The 23169-nt window shown below is 39.8% G+C and overlaps 1 protein-coding gene across 3 annotated transcripts in view; it reads right to left on the reverse strand.

The window, feature by feature from the left end:
- Positions 1-23169, reverse strand: part of Map4k3 (mitogen-activated protein kinase kinase kinase kinase 3) — a 186872-nt gene that overhangs the window by 14407 nt on the left and 149296 nt on the right. For all 3 annotated transcript variants that reach the window (XM_026410129.2, XM_026410130.2, XM_077791693.1), the window contains 7 exons: positions 14370-14411; positions 11075-11159; positions 9721-9800; positions 6180-6240; positions 5979-6096; positions 4182-4240; positions 2728-2831 (listed from right to left, as the gene is read on the reverse strand). In XM_026410129.2, the coding sequence (XP_026265914.1) occupies positions 2728-2831; positions 4182-4240; positions 5979-6096; positions 6180-6240; positions 9721-9800; positions 11075-11159; positions 14370-14411 (549 nt within the window). The remainder of the gene's footprint in view (positions 1-2727; positions 2832-4181; positions 4241-5978; positions 6097-6179; positions 6241-9720; positions 9801-11074; positions 11160-14369; positions 14412-23169) is intronic.

Here is a 23169-nt window from a genome sequence, read left to right on the forward strand (position 1 = left end):
CATAAATATAATGTTGCACAAAAGAAGCCAGACATAAATGAATATATACTTTCTGATTCCACTTTCATATTGTTGAAAATAAGGTAAAATTAGTTTTAATGTTTATGGATACACTTATCTATGTATATAAAGAGAAAGAAAAGCAACAACTTGCTAGGTTTCCTTCGGGGGAACTACTTAAAAAACATGGAGTGGCATAGGGAATGCTGAGGTGGCTCTTCACAAAAAAGGTGGTTGAAAAAAAATTGGTCTTACACATACTTTATTAAGTTCATTCTAACATATTTTATATTTTTGTTTCTCTTATAAATGGGCTATATTTTCTAAATGGTTATAACTAGTATTTAACAAAGTTACTGGATACGATTTATTTTTTAACCTGGCAACTCATAATTTCTGAAGAAAATAAAAATGTGAAGCAGGGCTGCCTTAACTAATAGTTTTAGAGTGCTGGGAGACATGACATGGTCCTGATGGCTGGAATAGGCAGCTCTGTGTGCACCTGCTCTTCCGTATGGTCCTTTCTTCCCCTGCTGCCAGCTGCCTCCACCCTGTGACTACCAACTCCTAAATCACCTCTCTAGGAGCTTTCCCATTACCTGGGGCACAAGCTTTGAATATCTGTCATATATTTAATGAGGTAAAACAACTGAAATAATTTGCTTTGAAATATGATTAAGAACAATAGAGCAGAAAGAAAATAATGCTTGTTTCTTTAATTTTTTTCTTAGCATGTAAGAAAGCCCAACAGATTTTGACTACTTCTATTTAGCTTCCAATAATAGTTAAGCAATGTCTGTAAATCACTAACAGAAGGGGATTTCTTTCTCAAGGGTTTAAATCAGGTGTTCTTGGTGATTGACAGCAGTCCTTACATCTTATTCTCTCTCTCTCTTTTTCTCCCCCTCTTAGCACTATGCCTAGTTTATAGTAGGTAAATAATGTTTGCTGTGTATATCTTTTATTTTTAACTTTAATTTATGATAAAAACATGCCTAAATTAAGCAAAATTTGTTAGAAATGTCACTAAGAGGACGAATATAGGAAGCACAAATTTTTTTTTAAAACAAATCTGATAAAGAGTCCAGTATAGAAACATCATAAAAACTAGTTAAAATAATGTCAAATACAATAATAAAACATACATTATAGAAATCTTAAAGCCAGAGAGGCACAGAAAGTGAAGTTAAAATTAAGTGAGGCAGGCCAGGCCCCATAGCTCAGTGAGTTGAAGGAAAGAGGAAATGTGAGCAGTCTTGAAGGAGACCTGCAGGTGAACTGCAGTGAGAGTCCATTATCTCAGAACTCGCACCATAGGCCTCCACAATCAGATCAGGCCAAGCTCCTTGGTATCATCGTTGGGAAAAGAGAAGACATTGGATGGGTTATTTTTAAGCTTTTAAAAGTATATATTCCCTCCTGCATACTCTTGATATCCAAAATTCCTTTAACAGAGAAAAGAGCTTTCATTATATGAGGATAAATGCCTTAACCTATCAGATAATATAAATTCACTTGAGCTGAGGTTTAATCAGTCCATCAGTATATAATATGATGAAACCTTTTCATTTTGAAAGAGGTTAGGAATGAAAGACACAGGAAAAACTATCTCTAGTAGACTAAGGAAGAAAAGGAAGGATGACAGGACTACAGAAAAATCAAACTGTGTAGACTTTACCATTCCACCTAAGATAAAGTATCCATGTGCCAAATATGTAAGAACAAAGAGAAGCTGAGAAAAGCAATTTTTGCCATAAATGGGATGTATTCAGTAGATCTGCTATTAGAAAACTTATAAGGCTATTTCCCCTCAGCTTAAGAATTTTTGCTTCTGTGAATTTATTTGTGAAATTACTACCTAATAGGTTTTACCTTCTTGAAACTATTTTTTCCATCATTTTAGCCCCAGTCAGGCTTGAGGTTAATATTGATGTGAAAACTAAAAATAGATTCTTAAGACACTTGTAAGATTTTAAGTAACAAAAAGTAAACTAAATATTCTAGTTTGGCATTATAAAAATCTAGGGAGAATCCTACTCTGATTAGATGCTGACTTCAGTCTCTATTGAAGAATCAAATGCTCATGAAAGAAGACCATTTAATCCATATTCAACAGCAAAGAAAACAATTTTAACAAATTCATTTGATATTTCTTTGCTGTAATTGAGCCTGTACTTTATACATTTTAAAAATTAGTTTTTCCTCAAAATATGTTAAAGCTGAGTAACAGTAAACATTTTAATGGTATTCATTAATCTAGAGAAACTTAAGCAAAAATCCCCAAGCAAAAACTCAAAAAATATCCATGAGAAGAGCTGGGCAAATTAATGGGTAGGTATTAAAACAATTTTGTTAGGTAACCAAAACAAATCATTTTCCCCTCATCAAGGTCATCCCTATCTTCTCAAGTCAAACACTAAGCTGAGTGTTATTTCCCTGCTGTGATGGAGTAGGTCAAGACATTTTACTGATCTTTTAGCACCCTGTTTTTGACATCAAACTATCTATGCACATAAGATACTCTACTTCTAGCTCCCTATTACCAAACCCAAACTATTTCTCTAGTGTCTTTCAGAACTTTCATCAAGCCTAGTTCCTTAAAACTGGGCAAGTTTTTACCATCCTATCACATAATCCAAAATCATTTAAATAATTTGAGAATAAACAGAAAAGTTTAACAATTAAGCTTTCAAGCTAACAATATCTTAGGTTGACTTTCATGCTTACCTTAATTAACATAAATTTCTGCATTGGTTCAACCCATTCTAATAGAACAATGCTAGTCTGAAGTGCCCCGCATAGGTATTTATGGCCTGTGTAAGGATTTCTCACTGTCAAGGCAAAAAAGCAGAGGTGAGTTCTCTTATAAAATAAAGTCCTTATATTATTAGTTTCAAAAAACAAAACACTTGTTGCTGGGCATAGCTGTGCATGTCTGTAATCCTAGCTACTTGGTAGGTCCCAAGTTCGAGGACAGACTGCACAATTTTGCAAGACCCTATCTCAAAATAAAATAAAAAGACTGGGAATGTATGTAGCTCAGTGGTAAAGTGCCCCTGAGTTCAATCCCCAGTACATACATACATGCATACATACAAACATATGGAGAAACAAAAAGAAAGGAAGAAAAAAAGAAAGACAGGAAGAAGGAAAGGAAGGAAGAAAGGAAGGAAGGAAGAAAGAAAGGAAGGAAGGAAGGAAGGAAGGAATGAAAAAGCTGACTATTCCTTCCTTTTCTATTAAACTCCTAAGGTCACTAGAAAACATTATAGATATTAATCAAAAGTTTTTTAAAAAAATTCTTATTTCTTTTAAAAAATTTGAGATAGGGTCTCACTAAGTTTCCCAGGTTGGCCTTGAACTTGTGATCCTCATGCCTCAGGCGCCTCCATAGTAGCTGTGTGGACCCCATTCTCAGCTTCATCAAATTTTATAGTACAAGTTTATAAATAATAAAACTGAATTTCTTCATATTTTGGACTTTTCTTCTACTTAAGATATAAAGCAAATGTATTTGAAATAAAAAAATTAAAAACTATAAAGAGGGCAGCCAGGTACAATGGTACATGCCTATAATCTCAAGAGACTTGGGAGGCTAAAGCAGGAGGATTGCAAATTCAAGGTCTTAGCAGTTTTAGCAGAACCCCTGTCTAAAAATAAAAAGGGCTGGGATATGGTTCATGGTAGAGTGCCCCTGGGCTCAATCCCCAGTACTGCCAAAACAAAATACAAACCAAAAACAAAAGCAAAAAAAAGAAAGGCCCTCTCCAATCATTCACAGTGAAATTCTTTTGAGGCCTTGCCTAAAGACCGTCTTCTTCAGCTGGCCCATGTTAGAGTTCTTTCTGCATTATACTCAGTGGTGCAGTGACTTATATGCTTGCTTGTCTTTCCTTTTATAGTATTAGTAACTTAAGGGAAGAAAATCACTTTTTGTTTTTGTTGCATGTAAACAGGAAAATAGTTGATAGGGGGTAGGGTAGGAATTTAGTCTAGAGGTATGTGAACAGGGAAGCTACAATCTTCACATGACAAGCACAAGTTTCCACATACTAAAGGCATGTGGATATAAGCTCAATGAATGGAAGGATGCCTTGGACTTTAAAAAACTGAGCCTCAAGAAGATTTCTTAGCCACTCTGCAAAACAGGAGAGCTACATGGTATTGGACGGTTTACTTACCAACACAACACTTCTGACACCACTTGGTTTCAGGGATTTTTGCTGATACAGCAAATTTCCTAAATGTAAATGAAAATGAGTATATAATAACATGTAGGCAAACTTAATATATCATAAATGTGCTGTTACAGATAAGTGAAGAGGGCTAGAGATGTAGCTCATTGAAAAAAATGCTTGCATAGCATGTGTAAGGCTCTGGGTTCAATTCACAATACCATAAAAACCAAACCAACTAACCAATCATGAAACAAAAAAGATCAATGAAGAAAGAGTGAGTTAAGAAACTAGTGCTGACAAAACATTTACTAAAAATAAGACTATTTTGGGTTCATTTCATATGTCCTCCAACCAATTTCAAATGGAATAAGGACTTAACTGTTCTTTAAAAGTCTGTAAAAGTATTTAGAAAATAGAGTAATATGACTTTGGGATTTCCTATAAAACTGCAAAAATAATAAATCCTGTAAAAAAATACTGATAAGGAGTAACACTTTAAACTCTAAATATAGCTACTGTAGTTCACCAAAGGAAGCTCATAACAACTCTAAATAATTATGTATATATTCAATTAAATTTTATATAAATAACCTATTTTAAGGAGAAAGAAAACCATGCAAATATTTTTATTTGATTTTGATTTTTAAAAAATTTCGTGCTCCAAGTGGTGAATTAGTTCTACTATAAACTTAGCAATTGAGAAACACAGATTGTTAAGTTACTTAAAAGCTAAGGTTTTGTTTTACTTCATTTGTTTTACAAAAATCTTGTTAAGGATGTCTATATTAAAAAGTTTGTGTAAAATTCATTTGATACTAGTCTTAGAAACCTTTTAGTCAACAAATGAGGAATAACTATTATAACAAAAGGAAAAGCATAGCATAATTTAAAATTCCTGAAAGTACAAATTGAAACCCTTCAACTTCTAAGTAATTATCTTCAGACATCAAAACTTCTATTCAATAAATTATTTTTATTCTAGGTTTAGAAACTGTTTATTGAAAAAACTAATTTTGCACATGTAAACACAAATATATCAAAAGCAAAGGCAAGTGTGTAGGGAAAGGGGAAACACTGGGGAATGACACTGACCAAATTATATTGTTATATATTGTGTGCATGTATGAATATGTAACAACAAATTCCACTATTATGTATAGCTATAATGCACTAAGAAAAAAAATGTTACGGTGGGGGAAGCAAAGGCAATACATGTGATGTAAAATGATAGGAAATAAATTAGTTTTAACTTTGCAGAAAAGACAGATTAAAAATTCAGAGAGGGGCTGGGGTTGTGGCTCAGCAGCAGAGCGCTCACCTAGCATGTGCAAGGCTCTGGGTTTGATCCTCAGCAACACATAAAAATAAATAAGTAAGGTCTGGGGTTGTAGCTCAGTGGTACAGAACTTGCCTTGCATGCGTGAAGCCTTGGGTTCGGTCCCCAGCATCACGTAAAAATAATAAACAGATAAAAATAAAGATATAAAAATAAATAAATAAATAAATAAAATAAAGGTGTTCTGTCTAACTACACCTGAAAAAAAAAAATATATATACACTTATAAAAAATTCAGAAACAAATATTTAATGTAACTGGAAAGTGAAAGCAGAATAATTTTAGAGCTACAGTGTGATAAATAAGTCCTTGTTAAAATGTATCTCTTATGATTTTTTCCTTACATATAATTTCTATTAATCCCAACTGAATTCTCTTTTATTTTCTCTCCTATAAGTATACACTACAATGAATTATTAGCATATTTCTCCTAATAATGAAAATATAATTAAATATACAGTTACCTTGGCAGTATTCTGTCAGGGAGTTTGTGTGCTGGAATAGCAACAGGTAACTTTTGCATTTGTCTTGCATAATCAAAAAGCCCTGGTAAATTATGGGAATAAAGCTGAGAAGCTTTACCTGTAAAGGAAATAAATACAATATAAGGAGCTAATAATAAGCTATAACAGAACTGTAAAATGTAGAGAAACTAAAAGACTTACCAGATATTGATAACAAGCAATTGTTCATCACATACAACCACGTACACCTTCGAGGGAATAGCTGATAAAAAAAATATAGAAAAAAGTTTACAAAGAATATATATAACCATGTAAACATGTACACATTAACCAGTCAGCTGTCTTATCGATAGGCTCATTATTTAAAAAGTAAAATACTTTAAATAGAAATTCATTTTATAAGTATTTAAAACAGGATAATATACCAGCATAAATATTTATGTGGGACAAAAAATTTGCAATATAATTTCAGTCTAAGCATTTCATATTTGAAAATGTTTTATTCCCTGCATAGTTTGGGGGCTATAGAGAGCACTGATGAGGGGGGGGGCACTGATGAGGGCTCTCTATAGCCCCCAAACTATGCAGGGAATAAAACATTTTCAAATATGAGCTATTCCTTCACTTTGGTTCTGGGGTTGAATAATTAACTCTTCTGGGTGCTCCCCTTAAAATGTATTTACCTAGGCATATGCATATATTTGGGAAATACAGAAAAAAGGATCATGGTGGGTGTAGTGGAACACAGAGTATGGAAAAAGGGATATGATGAAAACTCATAAATCATACAGGACATACACATGCATACATGCACACATATGGAATTTCTTACTGAAATCTAATAGGAATCATTTCATTGTGAATATCAGTGATTTTCAAAGTGGTCTTTGGATCATCAGCCTGAGCAGCAGTTGCGCACACGCTAGAAATTCTGGTTCTCAGACTTCACCCCACACCTACTGAAGCAGAAGTTCTGAAGGTGGGCCCAGAAATCTATTTTAACAAGAACGTCTTGGCAATTCTGATGCAAACTGGCTATACAGCCACTGATATACGTATTGAGGCATCCTGAGTTAACAAGTGTGATAGCTTAGGTTTGCTCTGGCAATTCCTACAGGTTATTCCAAGATAGACTGGGAAGAGGACAGGGAACAGGAATGAAGAGAAGAATAATGAAATGTTTCAAGGCCTCTAAGGATATTACTTTATGACCCTGAATAGTTAATAGAAAAAAAACAATAATAAAAGGAGAGCAGTATACTTTACCATAGTGGCATGAAGCTGATTTTTATTTAATTCAGTGTTGAAGTGGGTTTATTTTCATACAAACACGTACTTAAGTATTTCTTTAGTATCAAATCTATGGATTTTTATGAGATTATATGTTTCTAAATATAAGTTGGTTTGCTTATTAAATACAAGGATATATGAAACATCAGGACATGACACAAATTTCATTCATATTATTAACACAGGTAATAATGGAAAGGTTTTTATAAACAGTTTTATTCAAGTGTTAGGTTTCATATTGGATTTTTCTTATTAGCCCAAATTTCAAAAACTAAACTTTTTATAGCTCTTTAATACCTACTTCCTTTAGCAAGGTAGCTCTGGGTGAACTATCTATTTAATAAAAAAAAGGAAGATTCAAGACTTGGCCTAGATCCATAAGTGTGTTTTCTCCATGACACTGTGATCTTGGGTAATTTACTCAGTCTCTGGTGTCTCAGTGTTTTTATCTGTAACATGGAGCACCTATACCTCACAAGGCTATTCCTGGTAATGCACTAAGAAGAGTGTCTGGTACTCAGTGAGTACTCAAGAAATGTTAGTTTTAAGTAGTAAAAGCAGAAAAAAAAATTTAAAATCAGGATCCTATTTTGCTTCATTTTCTCACTTTGTAGTATCATTCCCAAGCTAGAAGACTTATACAACCCAGTTTATTTTCCCCAGAGTATAGAGAAAGTCAACCTAATAATCAATTTCACAGTAAGATGAAAAAACTCAGGATTTTACATATTCTCATTCTCTACTCTCAAAGGCGTCCCCTGAAAGGAAAAAAATGTCTCACCTTGAAGGGCAATGTTTAGCTCAGAAAATTTCAAATGCTAAAGCAATTAAGAAAAGAAGTTATTGTAGACTGGGGCTGGATAGGATTGATGTGTACTTTCATCTGGGTGTCTTAATTTAGGTGATAAATGTTCTACATATTACCAATAATTTTGATTATCACTTTATAGTCAATAACAATATTACCACCTTTGAACTACTTATTTACTAATTACTACAAATAACAGAATCCATTTCTTCTCTTTCCCATGGTTCTTATGTACTTTTTAACAAGTTCATTGTATAACAATTCCAGATTAAAAGATTCACAGTACATCATATAGTTTAGGACCCTTTTAGAAAATTTGCTTAAAAAATGTGACAAAAGATGGAAATGCTTTGTAATGAAGAAATTATAATTTACAGATCTCTCTCTGTTTTATTTGTAAAGGAGATATTTATCGATAAAGGAAAATTAGTTACACATCCCACAAGCACTCAAAATGACATAACCAAATTGATTACACTGTTGTTCTTCTAAAATCAGCCTCTCCCCTGAAAACAACACTGTCATGCACCCAGTCACTCAAGTTGGAAACCTGGAATTAACTGAGTCCTCTCCTAAGCCTCCATATTGAACTCATCATTCAATTTGGCCAATTCTAGCTCTTTCATCTTTCTCTACAAAGGCTATGGGCTGGGAGAGGCAGTATGGTGAAGTTAAGGATATGGACTCAGAGGCCACCCTGCCTGGGTTTGTTCCCCAGTGCAGCCATTTAGCAGCTATGGGCTGCCTGGCAAGTTACTAATCCTTTCTGAAACTTAGTTTTTCTCATCTGTGAATTAAGAACTGTAATGGGTTCTCTCAGAGATTCTATAGGGGTTAGATAATATATATCAAGCAAATAAAATCTGAGGCTGTCACACAGTAAAAAAATTTTATAGTTATTGGTAATATCATCATTGTGATTTTTGCAAGCTTCTGGGTGCTAAATGCCAAAAGCTATCCCAACTCATTCTAACAATGAACAATGGCCCCATACAATTATTCCAAACCCCATGTTATTCTCTGCCCTCTTTATCTCCACACCAAACTTCACTCCTTTACCTTTGACCTAGTCTCTAGTTTCATCTCCTACCATACAGCAAACACATATTTCTAAAACAGACCTGATCATCAGTGTGGCACACAAAGCTCTGAGGTTTGGCATCTGTGCCCCTACCCAGCTCCAACTACTGTCACTCTTCTGTGCTCCCAATTGTCCAGTCACTGTTTCTCACACTTGCCATGTTATTTCACAACTCAATGCTGCCATATTTGTCTTCTTTCTGTTTGGCTGACAAATTTCTATGCATTATCATTTAAGGTCCACCTCAAACACCCCTTTTTCTTCCTCTCCCAGGAAGTACAGAGTATAGGCCACCTATCTCTTTTGGCCTACTCTCTGTATTTGTTCTCAGTGTGACATATAATCTGAGTGTTCTAGTTACTGATTTATGTCTGTTTTCCCTGGTATATCACGAGCTTCTCAAGTGTAAGGACTAATCCAGTGACTCTGTCTTAAGTATCTGTAAACAGAACATATTCTTTGAAGGTGTTATGAATAAAAGAGGCACCAAAGCATAAAAGTGAAACTTATTTATAGTCTACTTACAATAACTTGGGTGGGGGGAGATGTACCAAATAACATACCTGCTCCATTGATGTTTCATGAAGTTCATTAAGATTAAGGGTATAAATCCCTTCTTCGGCACCAAATATCAAATATTGATCTGTAATAACAAAAGTACTTCACTAACTGATTTCAATAAGATACTTTTATACAGTTTAACTTTCAGTTAAGTATGTGTTGATATAACAAAAAATTACTGTAAATACTTTGAATTTTAATGCAAAGAAGAGGTGAGGTACTCTAGACTATTGAATTGAGTTACAAATAAATATAAGGAGGGTATTTGGGAGTGGCCAGCTAGACTTTCACTCATCAGAAGGTACCACTGACTTGAGTCTGCAGCTACTTTTCCTAAAACCCCCTGAAAACAGGAACATGTGCAAATGACTTCAGAATGTAAACCAGGAACAGAGAGAACGGATAAAAAACATTTTTACAGAATATTATTTTTCCAGGTATGATAAGCATTAACATAAAAAAACCAGAATCTGATTGGTATCTATAAAAAAATGTTAACTAAAACCTGGGTTCCTACTAAGGAACTCAATATCTCCTGGAAGATAGCAGAAGCCTGGCCTTGGCCCTACAGGATCTGTTTTTAAGATAAAAGATCAGGTCAAGAGCTTCTTCAGACCAAACTGAAGTATTTTGAGAGCAATTTAGAATGTCAAGAGAATTCCTAATCTGCCTAGCACTTAGGACTAGAACTGGCAAATTTAATACCATGAAATGTGGGGTCAGACAGAAAGAAGTGGGTTTAAACTGAAGCTCTACCAATTGATTTTGTGAAACAATAAATCTTTTGGAGTCAGTTTCTGTATCCATGAAATGAAAGAACTGACCTTGAAATTTTAGAACACATATGTGTTTTTATACATATACATGCAAAAAGGTTCATATGTTTCTATGTGTATCTTGCATAGACAGGTACTAAGATACAGATATGGCAGGGGAACAGAGTTCTTGTGTACTTCCTAAAAACAACTATTCTGATTATGACCCCTTTTACAGTCAGATCCTCTAAAGTGGTCACTAGCCCCTGGGTTCTCATAGCTAAATTCCTTCAGTAAATGACTGTCTAAAAAATGAACTAAACTAAAAAATGACTGTTTTTGTGCCGCAAAAGAAACATTTCTGAAGGAAATCCGAGTGGTGTAGAATATATTATTACACTGATACAGCGACTCTAGTGAAATTTTAATTTTATGTGCCACCCAAACATTGACAACAGTATAAACAAACTTATGTATCTTAAAATTAAAAAATTATAACCAAATATTTTTCAGAAAAATATTTAGAAAATGAATTAAATCAAATACTTTCATAGTCCCAGTTGAAAAAAATTAGATAACAGATAAAAACTCACGGTACTACCTCGTGTATCTGGGTTTATCCAGGATGTTGCACAGTGAATTTTCAAGGGACACCCATTAAAAACCTTTGAAAAACATGCACCCATCTGGAAAAACAAATAACTTCTATGAGACAGTGACAAACAAATGTCCTTAATACAACATGTAAAATGCAATCATTTATTTTAATATGGGAGAACATTCTGAAATTACTATGACCTTCAAACTTACAGAAATAAAATGTGTTGAATCAGTCATCAGGCTAACTTTTTACAGAATATTATTTTTTTCTAGGCTATTATTATAAATTTTTTTTGTAGCACAAAGTTTCTAGATGCAACAATGAATTTACTTGAGAGGAAGAGAAAAATTCACTCATATTTTATTGTTTCTTTTCATGTGAACAAAGCAATAATAGTGAACAATTCTGCCTGATAATTTGCTTATAAGAATATCATTGATATGTTCCATATCAAAAACATTACAATATTCTCTGGTAAGAAGAAAACCATAATTTCCATAAAGATATAAAAATGTCTCATTTGGTTTCATGATAAAACTGGTATTAATCATTACATTTCATATTATAAAAGAGGTGTAGTTGATTTGAAATTCATGCATGTGCTTCAAACTCAAAAACATATAGACTCTTTTGTCTTTGAAAAAAAAAAAAAGAACAATCTGATTATTTCCCTTGGTAAGATTCACTAGAAAGCTTTATTCTTTGATGTTCTTATTAATTTTCAAGTCCACTTAAAAATCTTTCAAATAAATATAATGAAATGTAGCATTCACTTGAATTGTACATTATATTCTCAAAGGGCAAAATGTTAAGTTTTGAAATTATCATTTTGATTAAATACATAAGGTTTGCATTTATAACCAACTATTTGAGGAAAAAATAGTACAAAAATATCTGGCCAGAGGAAACTTATGTATTTGCCAGTCTGTTCTAAATTAACATAACGGCACTTTGTAGCACCTTATCAAACGTGGAGGCAACATGCTCAGAACACTCTGATATCATTAACATAAAATAATCATGACAAAAACCTTAACATTTCCTTTTTAATGACAGAAATGTATCAATCAATATTTTTAAAGATTTAAGTACCAAAAAGAACGACTTGGGTTGGCAATATCACCAGGTGGCAGGTGACCAATGATGTAGGGCTGAAACTGTATCACTTAAGAAAATCAAATTAATACCTTTTAAGAAGACTAACAAAATGTGTATGTTAAGGTACTGCTAACCTCTAGAAATCCAAGTGGCAAGTCAGGACAAAACAATTGGTCCCAACCTTAAGTTAATTTGTATAGTTGGATCTTATCTGTCATTCCACTGTTACCAGCTTTTCCCTGTCAAATTACACACCTGAAATAAAAGCTTTATCTTATGGCCAAATGGTAAGTTTGCCTATTATATTTCTTTGTTATAAGTATATATATGCTAGGTAATATAAATTTTATTTAAAATTATATTTTAATTTATAAATTAATATTCAAATTACAATTTTAAATATTTAAAATTTAAGTATCATATGTAAAAGTAGAACTAAGGACAGCTTAACGTTACATGAGGTTTTAGATTAAAGATTTTTAGTGATGGAAATATAGCTCTCTCCATACTAATCTAAACGTACACATTGACTTAATATAATTTTAACACTATAAAGGAAGCATGACCATATTATTCAGCACTCCTATTACATGAGATCAGTAATGCTGAAAAGACATCTGCTTCCTTTTGTTTATTGTGGTACTATTCATGACAGCCAAGATAAAGAATCAACCTCAGTGTCTATCAACAGATGGATGGGTAAAGAAAATGTAGTGCATATCCAACATGGAAGGCTATTTGGACTTAAAAAAAGAAAATCTTATTATTTATGATGTGTGAACCTGGAAGACTGCTAAGTGAAACAGGCTAGAGAAGGACAAGTACTGCATTAACTTCCTTATATCTAGATAAATATCTAGATAGAAAAAAAGTTAAACTCATAGAAGCAGAAAGCAGAATAATGGTTCTCAGAGGCTGCGGAGAAGAGGAGAAGACTGGGGAGATCTTAGTCAAAAGACTTGAAGTTTTAATTAATTAAGAGAAATAAGTTTAAGAGATCTATTGTAATCATGGTGACTACAGTTAACAACAATTTACTTGAAAATTTTATTAAGTGTAGATTTTTGAATACTCACTCCAAAAAATAACTGATAACATATATGTAAAACAGCTTGACTTAGTCATTCCACAATGTATACAAATATTAAAATATCATGTTATATACTATAAATATTAAAAAAATTTCCTATTAAAAAATTTTTAAATATGAGGAGAAATGGACAACCTGGTCTAACTAAAACCAAAAATAAACAAAATCCAACCTAGGCGATGTCAGACATCTAAATTCTAGGGATATCTAAATAGGGTTGGGTGTTTTGTAATCTTAATGACCAGGATCTTTAATGTCATTTTACTCATGGGCAAGATCAAGGACTTAGGTCAGATGCTGCTCCAATATGTCTTCTAATTTAAAATTCTGTTTTTTTCTTTCTTTTTTTTTCTTTTTGGTACTAGGGATTTAACCTGGGGTGCTTTATCACTGAGCCACCCTCTTGGTTCTTTTTATTTTTTGAGACAGGGTTTCACAAAGTTACACAGGGCCTTGTTAAATTGCTGAGGCTGTCCTTAAACTTGTGATCCTCCGGCCGCAGCCTCTCAAAAGCTGCTGGGATCACAGGTGTGTGCCACCACATCCGATTAAAATTCCACATTTTTGATAACTGAAAACATGCTACAAAAATGTCATAACTGTTTTGTACTCTCTAGAATATCTATGTGGCTTTTCCACATTTCTTTAAAAGAGCTGCAAACAGGATATCAACAAATTTTGGAATCAAGGAGCTTTAAAATGTCAAATTCATCATAATCTTAGTTTGAAAGACTATTTTTCAGATGCAATCACAAGTAACATTTAAATTAGCAATCTTATAGATAATAATGACCTTTTTTTTTGGATTGTTTGTTTTTTTGGGTAGTACTAGGGACAAACCCAGCATGCTAAGCAAGCGCTCTACTACAAAGCTAAACCTCCAACCCTTTTAAAATTTTGAGACCGGGCTTCCTTAAGTTGCCCTGGCTGGTCTTGAATTTTTGATCCTCTTTTCAGCCTCTTGAGTAGCTGTAATTACAGTAGTATGTCATCATGGCTATGAAAGTTCTTTTAACAGGATATAAATCTAACCTAAGATACACTTTTGAGCAATTACTTATCATTGGCTATAGTCTGAAAACAGCTAATGTCATAGTTTGTACTTACATGTACTTTAGGTGTTGGGGGAAGACCATTGCTAATAGGCTTCTAGAAAAAGAACACATACATGATTTTATATATATAGATTTCTTGCTGCTGTTTGGCATAAAACAATCCTATATTTCAAACACATTTATCTAATAAAATACATGAATCTATTCTCTTTGGAAAAGAAATCATTATAGGGATAATGTTTGAGTTTCCTGTAATCCATTCCATAGTCCATTTACTTGTAGTACCTCCCCCACCAAAACCAGTTTTATGTGTATCCTTTATTTAAGCAATTACATATACTCATGTATTTACACAGCTTTCTAACCCCCCCCTTTTTTTTTCAGTGCTGGGGATCAAACCCAGGACATCATGCATGCTGGGTAAGTGTACCACTGAGCTACAGCCAACTCACTTCTAAACTTTTTGGTGTACATTTACAGAAATGTTCCCACATAAAACAGCATTTTTCTATGTTTGGACTTGGCCTTAAAATGGTCTTGGAACATAATTTTGCATCACTCATATGGCCTACTTAATTTATTTTAACTACAACATGGTTAACTACAATATTTTATAACTTAATTGTTATTGGATATTCAGGAATTGGATATTTAGGATTTTCAATTTTTTTCTATAAGAATAATGATGAAGTGAACACCTCTACTTAACCTTCTTAGCACTGTGTGATTTAAAAAAAATTATCAGTCTTTATTTACTGGTAGGAAAACTAGGAAATGTCATGAAATAAGAAAACTACTGATCCAACATGGCGGCCGGCGAGGAAGCAGCGTCTCCAACGTCTCCACTTTAACGGGATATGAAAGACTCATCGAAACAGCTGCAGCCTAGCTACGGAGGAACTTCTACCATAACTTCCTTAAGAGGAGAGCTGCCGTGAACTGGTAGGTTTACTCGAAGTGACAGGTTGCCCCAGAGAAGTGGATCTTGGAAGGCCACGCGGGCACAGAGGTCTAGTCCCCCAACCATCAGCCGCTCCGGCAGGCGGCTCCCCCTGGAGGCCTAGCTCTCGCCCTGGGAGAAGCGGCCCCACCCGCCCGCTTCCTAACCTGGCAGCCACAGCTACTCAGCGATAAAGGTGCCCACGTGGCGGGTGCAGAAGTTAAGTCCTGTAGACGCCAGCCACCTTTGCAACCCCCGGGAACCCTGAGTGGCTTGGCCCGCCCCGCCCGAACCGGCAGTCCTCCGCCATACGGGCTCCCCCGGGAGGCCTAGCTCTCGCCCTGGGAGAAGCGGCCCCACCCGCCAGGTTCCTAACCAGGCAGCCACAGCTACTCGGCAATAAAGGTGCCCACGTGGCGAGTGCAGAAGTTAAGTCCTGTAGACGCCAGCCGCCTTTGCAACCCGCGGGAACCCTGAGCGGCTTAGCCCGCCCCGCCCGAACCGGCGGGTGCAGAAGTTAAGTCCTGCGGACGCCAACCGCCTTTGCAACCCGCGGGATCCCTGGGCGGCTTGGCCCGCCCCGCCCGAACCGGCAGTCCTCCGCCATACGGGCTCCCCCGGGAGGCCTAGCTCTCGCCCCGGGAGAAGCGGCCCCACCCGCCCGGTTTCTAACCAGGTGGCCTCAGCTACTTGGAGATAAAGGTGCCCTCGTGGTGGGTGCAGAAGTTAAGTCCTGCAGACGCCAGCCACCTTTGCAACCCGCGGGATCCCTAAGTGGCTTGGCCCGCCCCGCCGGAACCGGCAGTCCTCCGACATACAGGCTCCCCCAGGAGGCCTAGCTCTCGCCCTGGGAAAAGCGGCCCCACCCGCCCGGTTCCTAACCAGGCAGCCACAGCTACTCGGCAATAAAGGTGCCCACGTGGCGGGTGCAGAAGTTAAGTCCTGCAGACGCCAGCCACCTTTGCAACCCGCGGGATCCCTGGGCGGCTTGGCCCGCCCCGCCCGAACCGGCAGTCCTCCGCCATACGGGCTCCCCCGGGAGGCCTAGCTTTCGCCCCGGGAGAAGCGGCCCCACCCGCCCGGTTTCTAACCAGGTGGCCTCAGCTACTTGGAGATAAAGGTGCCCTCGTGGTGGGTGCAGAAGTTAAGTCCTGCAGACGCCAGCCACCTTTGCAACCCGCGGGATCCCTAAGTGGCTTGGCCCGCCCCGCCGGAACCGGCAGTCCTCCGACATACAGGCTCCCCCAGGAGGCCTAGCTCTCGCCCTGGGAAAAGCGGCCCCACCCGCCCGGTTCCTAACCAGGCAGCCACAGCTACTCGGCAATAAAGGTGCCCACGTGGCGGGTGCAGAAGTTAAGTCCTGCAGACGCCAGCCACCTTTGCAACCCGCGGGATCCCTGGGCGGCTTGGCCCGCCCCGCCCGAACCGGCAGTCCTCCGCCATACGGGCTCCCCCGGGAGGCCTAGCTTTCGCCCCGGGAGAAGCGGCCCCACCCGCCCAGTTTCTAACCAGGTGGCCTCAGCTACTTGGAGATAAAGGTGCCCTCCTGGTGGGTGCAGAAGTTAAGTCCTGCAGACGCCAGCCACCTTTGCAACCCGCGGGATCCCTGAGTGGCTTGGCCCGCCCCGCCGGAACCGGCAGTCCTCCGACATACAGGCTCCCCCGGGAGGCCTAACTCTCGCCCTGGGAAAAGCGGCCCCACCCGCCCGGTTCCTAACCAGGCAGCCACAGCTACTCGGCAATAAAGGTGCCCACGTGGCGAGTGCAGAAGTTAAGTCCTGTAGACGCCAGCCGCCTTTGCAACCCGCGGGAACCCTGAGCGGCTTAGCCCGCCCCGCCCGAACCGGCGGGTGCAGAAGTTAAGTCCTGCGGACGCCAACCGCCTTTGCAACCCGCGGGATCCCTGGGCGGCTTGGCCCGCCCCGCCCGAACCGGCAGTCCTCCGCCATACGGGCTCCCCCGGGAGGCCTAGCTCTCGCCCCGGGAGAAGCGGCCCCACCCGCCCGGTTTCTAACCAGGTGGCCTCAGCTACTTGGAGATAAAGGTGCCCTCGTGGTGGGTGCAGAAGTTAAGTCCTGCAGACGCCAGCCACCTTTGCAACCCGCGGGATCCCTAAGTGGCTTGGCCCGCCCCGCCGGAACCGGCAGTCCTCCGACATACAGGCTCCCCCAGGAGGCCTAGCTCTCGCCCTGGGAAAAGCGGCCCCACCCGCCCGGTTCCTAACCAGGCAGCCACAGCTACTCGGCAATAAAGGTGCCCACGTGGCGGGTGCAGAAGTTAAGTCCTGCAGACGCCAGCCACCTTTGCAACCCGCGGGATCCCTGGGCGGCTTGGCCCGCCCCGCCCGAACCGGCAGTCCTCCGCCATACGGGCTCCCCCGGGAGGCCTAGCTTTCGCCCCGGGAGAAGCGGCCCCACCCGCCCGGTTTCTAACCAGGTGGCCTCAGCTACTTGGAGATAAAGGTGCCCTCGTGGTGGGTGCAGAAGTTAAGTCCTGCAGACGCCAGCCACCTTTGCAACCCGCGGGATCCCTAAGTGGCTTGGCCCGCCCCGCCGGAACCGGCAGTCCTCCGACATACAGGCTCCCCCAGGAGGCCTAGCTCTCGCCCTGGGAAAAGCGGCCCCACCCGCCCGGTTCCTAACCAGGCAGCCACAGCTACTCGGCAATAAAGGTGCCCACGTGGCGGGTGCAGAAGTTAAGTCCTGCAGACGCCAGCCACCTTTGCAACCCGCGGGATCCCTGGGCGGCTTGGCCCGCCCCGCCCGAACCGGCAGTCCTCCGCCATACGGGCTCCCCCGGGAGGCCTAGCTTTCGCCCCGGGAGAAGCGGCCCCACCCGCCCAGTTTCTAACCAGGTGGCCTCAGCTACTTGGAGATAAAGGTGCCCTCCTGGTGGGTGCAGAAGTTAAGTCCTGCAGACGCCAGCCACCTTTGCAACCCGCGGGATCCCTGAGTGGCTTGGCCCGCCCCGCCGGAACCGGCAGTCCTCCGACATACAGGCTCCCCCGGGAGGCCTAACTCTCGCCCTGGGAAAAGCGGCCCCACCCGCCCGGTTCCTAACCAGGCAGCCACAGCTACTCGGCAATAAAGGTGCCCACGTGGCGGGTGCAGAAGTTAAATCCTGCAGACGCCAGCCGCCTTTGCAACCCGCGGGAACCCTGAGCGGCTTGGCCCGCCCTGCCCAAGCGGCGGCGGGTGCAGAAGTTAAGTCCTGCAGACGCCAACCGCCTTTGCAACCCGCGGGATCCCTGAGCGGCTTGGCCAGCCCCGCCCGAACCGGCAGTCCTCCACCATACGGGCTCCCCCGGGAGGCCTAGCTGTCGCCCAGGGAAAAGCGGCCCCACCCGCCCGGTTCCTAACCAGGCAGCCACAGCTACTCGGCAATAAAGGTGCCCTCGTGGTGGGTGCAGAAGTTAAGTCCTGCAGACGCCAGCCACCTTTGCAACTCGCGGGAACCCTGAGCGGCTTGGCCCGCCCCGCCCGAACCGGCGGCGGGTGCAGAAGTTAAGTCCTGCAGACGCCAGCCACCTTTGCAACCCGCGGGATCCCGGAGCGGCTTGGCCCGCCCCGCCTGAACCGGCAGTCCTCCGCCATACGGGCTCCCCCGGGAGGCCCAGCTCTCGCCCTGGGAGAAGCGGCCCCACCCGCCCGGGTCCCAACCACGCGACCGCAGCTACTCGGCGATAAAGGTGCCCCCGCAGCGGGTGCAGGAGTTAAGTCCTGCTGATACCAGCCGCGTTTGCAAGCCGCCGGCACCCAGTGCGGCTTGGCCCACCCCGCCTGAACCGGCAGTCGGCCTCCACCATCCGGGCTCCCCCGGGAGGCCTAGCTCTCGCTCCGGGAGCAGCCCCCTGCAAGCTAGGGGAACCTTTGACCCATCGGGAGGTTAGGCCCAGCAACCTGCGGAGTGATAGAGGTGCCCCTCGTACCTGCTGGGTAGGCGGACCTTTGACCGACCAGCAGAGCAGACCTAGGGCCTCCCAGCGTGGTAGACGGATCACACCAATTGGAGGAGGATCACAGCCACTACATGCCCTGCAAGGGTGATTATTCAACTATACAAGAGCAATATAAATAAATAGAGGGAAAATTTCAAAACACAACAGTTTCACCAAGCAGAAAGAAACGCCAGCAGTATGAAAAGACAAGGAAAGAAAGGACCACAGGCAATGCAGGTCAACTCAACTTTAGAAGAGGTAATAGGTGCAACAGATGGAATGTCAGATAGAGAGATCAGGATATACATGCTTCAGATGATCTGGAGTCTCAAGGAAGACATGAGACAGCAAAATCAGATAATGAAAGATCACATTGACAAACAAATCCAGGAAGTAAAAGATCAATTTCACAGGGAGATAGAGGAAATAAAAAACAAACAAATAGAAATACTAGAATTGCAGGAAAAAATAAACCAACTTAAAAACTCAATTGAGAATACTACCAGCAGAGTAGATCACTTAGAAGAGAGAACATCAGACAATGAAGACAAAGTATTTCAACTGGAAAAGAACATAGACAGCTCAGCAAGTCTGCTAAGAAACCATGAACAGAACATCCAAGAAATATGGGACAATATCAAAAGACCAAATTTAAGAGTCATTGGGATACAGGAAGGCACAGAGCTCCAAACCAGAGGAATACACAGCCTATTCAATGAAATAATACGAGAAAACTTCCCAGACTTGAAGAATGAGACAGAATCCCAAATCCTAGAAGCCTACAGGACGCCGAATGTACAAAACCATAAGAGATCCACACCTAGACACATTATAGTGAAGATGTCCAACATACAGAATAAGGAAAGAATTTTAAAAGCTACAAGGGAAAGGAAGCAGATTACATTTAGGGGTAAACCAATCAGGATAACAGCTGATCTCTCAACACAGACTCTGAAAGCTAGAAGATCCTGGAATAACATATTTCAAACACTGAAAGAAAATGGGTTCCAACCAAGAATCGTGTATCCGGCAAAATTAAGCTTCAGGTTAGAAGATGAAATTAAAACCTTCCATGATAAACAAAAGTTAAAAGAATTCGCAGCTAGAAAACCATCTCTTCAAAAAATCCTTGGCAAAACATTGCAGGAAGAGGAAATGGAAAATAACATTGAAAACCAACAATGGGAGGTAGGACAGTAAAGGGGGGAAAGTAGTCAAAGAGGATAACAAATCAGGTTTAGTAACATTAACAAACAAATATGGATAGAAGTACAAACCATATCTCAATAATAACCCTAAATGTCAATGGCTTAAACTCACCAATTAAGAGACACAGGCTAGTAGAATGGATCACAAAACAAGACCCAACAATATGCTGTCTACAGGAGACGCATCTGATAGAAAAAGATATCCATAGACTGAAGGTGAAAGGTTGGGAAAAATCATACCACTCATATGGACAGCGGAAACAAGCAGGCGTGTCCATACTCATATCTAATAAAATAGATTTCAAGCCAAAGCTAATCAAAAGGGATAAAGAAGGACACTTCATACTGCTCAAGGGAACCATAAACCAACAAGACATAACAATCATAAATATATATGCCCCAAATAATGGTGCAGCGGTGTTCATCCAGCAAACTCTTCTCAAGTTCAAGAGTCTGATAGACCACCATACAATCATCATGGGAGACTTCAACACACCTCTCTCACCACTGGACAGATCTTCCAAACAAAAGTTAAACAAGGAAACTATAGAACTCAACAACACAATTAATAACCTAGACTTAATTGACATATATAGACTTTACCACCCAACATCAAGTAGTTACACTTTTTTTTCAGCAGCACATGGAACCTTCTCAAAAATAGACCATATATTATGTCACAGGGCAACTCTTAGACAATATAAAGGGGTAGAGATAATACCATGCATCTTATCTGATCATAATGGAATGAAACTGAAAATCAATGATAAAAGAAGAAAGGAAAAATCAAGCATCACTTGGAGAATGAACAACAGGTTGCTGAGTGACATATGGGTTATTGAAGACATCAAGGAGGAAATTAAAAAATTCCTAGAGTTAAATGAAAACACGGACACAACATATCGGAATCTATGGGACACATTGAAAGCAGTCCTAAGAGGAAAATTCATTGCTTGGAGTTCATTCCTCAAAAAAAGAAAAAACCAACAAATAAATGATCTCATACTTCATCTCAAAATCCTAGAAAAAGAGGAGCAAAACAACAGCAAAAGAAGTAGAAGGCAAGAAATAATCAAAATCAGAGCTGAAATTAATGAAATTGAAACAAAAGAAACAATTGAAAAAATTGACAAAACTAAAAGCTGGTTCTTTGAAAAAATAAATAAAATTGACAGACCCTTAGCCATGCTAACGAAGAGAAGAAGAGAGAGAACCCAGATTACTAGCATACGGGATGAAAAAGGCAATATCACAACAGACACTTCAGAAATACAGAAGATAATCAGAGACTATTTTGAAGCCTTATACTCCAATAAAATAGAAGATAGTGAAGGCATAGATAAATTCCTTAAGTCTTACGATCTGCCCAGATTGAACCAGGAGGATATAGACAACCTAAACAGACCAATAACAATAGAAGAAATAGAAGAAACCATCAAAAGACTACCAACTAAGAAAAGCCCAGGACCGGATGGGTATACAGCAGAGTTTTACAAAACCTTTAAAGAGGAACTAACACCAATACTTTTCAAGCTATTTCAGGAAATAGAAAAAGAGGGAGAACTTCCAAATTCATTCTACGAGGCCAACATCACCCTGATTCCGAAACCAGACAAAGACACTTCAAAGAAAGAAAACTACAGACCAATATCTCTAATGAACCTTGACGCAAAAATTCTCAATAAAATTCTGGCGAACCGGATTCAAATACATATCAAAAAAATTATACACCATGATCAAGTAGGATTCATCCATGGGATGCAAGGCTGGTTCAATATACGGAAATCAATAAATGTTATCCACCACATCAATAGACTAAAAAATAAGAACCATATGATAGTCTCGATAGACGCAGAAAAAGCATTCGACAAAGTACAGCATCCCTTTATGTTCAAAACTCTAGAAAAATTAGGGATAACAGGATCATACCTCAACATTGTAAAAGCAATATATGATAAGCCACAGGCCAGCATCATTCTGAATGGAGAAAAATTGAAGGCATTCCCTCTAAGATCTGGTACAAGACAGGGATGCCCTCTCTCACCACTTCTGTTCAACATAGTCCTCGAAACACTGGCAAGAGCAATTAGACAGACGAAAGAAATTAAAGGGATAAAAATTGGAAAAGAAGAACTTAAATTATCACTATTTGCAGATGATATGATTCTATACCTAGCAGACCCAAAAGGGTCTACAGAGAAGCTATTAGAGCTAATAAATGAATTCAGCAAAGTGGCAGGATATAAAATCAACACGCATAAATCAAAGGCATTCCTATATATCAGCGACAAATCCTCTGAAACGGAAATGAGGACAACTACTCCATTCACAATACCCCCCCAAAAAATAAAATACTTGGGAATCAACCTAACAAAAGAGGTGAAAGATTTATACAATGAAAATTACAAAACCCTAAAGAAAGACATAGAAGAAGACCTTAGAAGATGGAAAAATATACCCTGCTCATGGATAGGCAGATCCAACATCATCAAAATGGCGATATTACCAAAAGTTCTCTATAAGTTCAATGCAATGCCAATCAAAATCCCAGCTGCATTTCTTGTAGAAATAGATAAAAGAATCATGAAATTCATATGGAATAATAAAAGACCCAGAATAGCAAAAACAATACTAAGCAGGAAGTGTGAATCAGGCGGTATAGTGATACCAGACTTCAAACTATACTACAGAGCAATAGTAACGAAAACAGCATGGTACTGGTACCAAAACAGGCGGGTGGACCAATGGTATAGAATAGAGGACACAG

The sequence above is a fragment of the Urocitellus parryii genome, chromosome 12 (assembly GCF_045843805.1).
Source record: "Urocitellus parryii isolate mUroPar1 chromosome 12, mUroPar1.hap1, whole genome shotgun sequence".
NCBI lineage: Eukaryota > Metazoa > Chordata > Mammalia > Rodentia > Sciuridae > Urocitellus > Urocitellus parryii.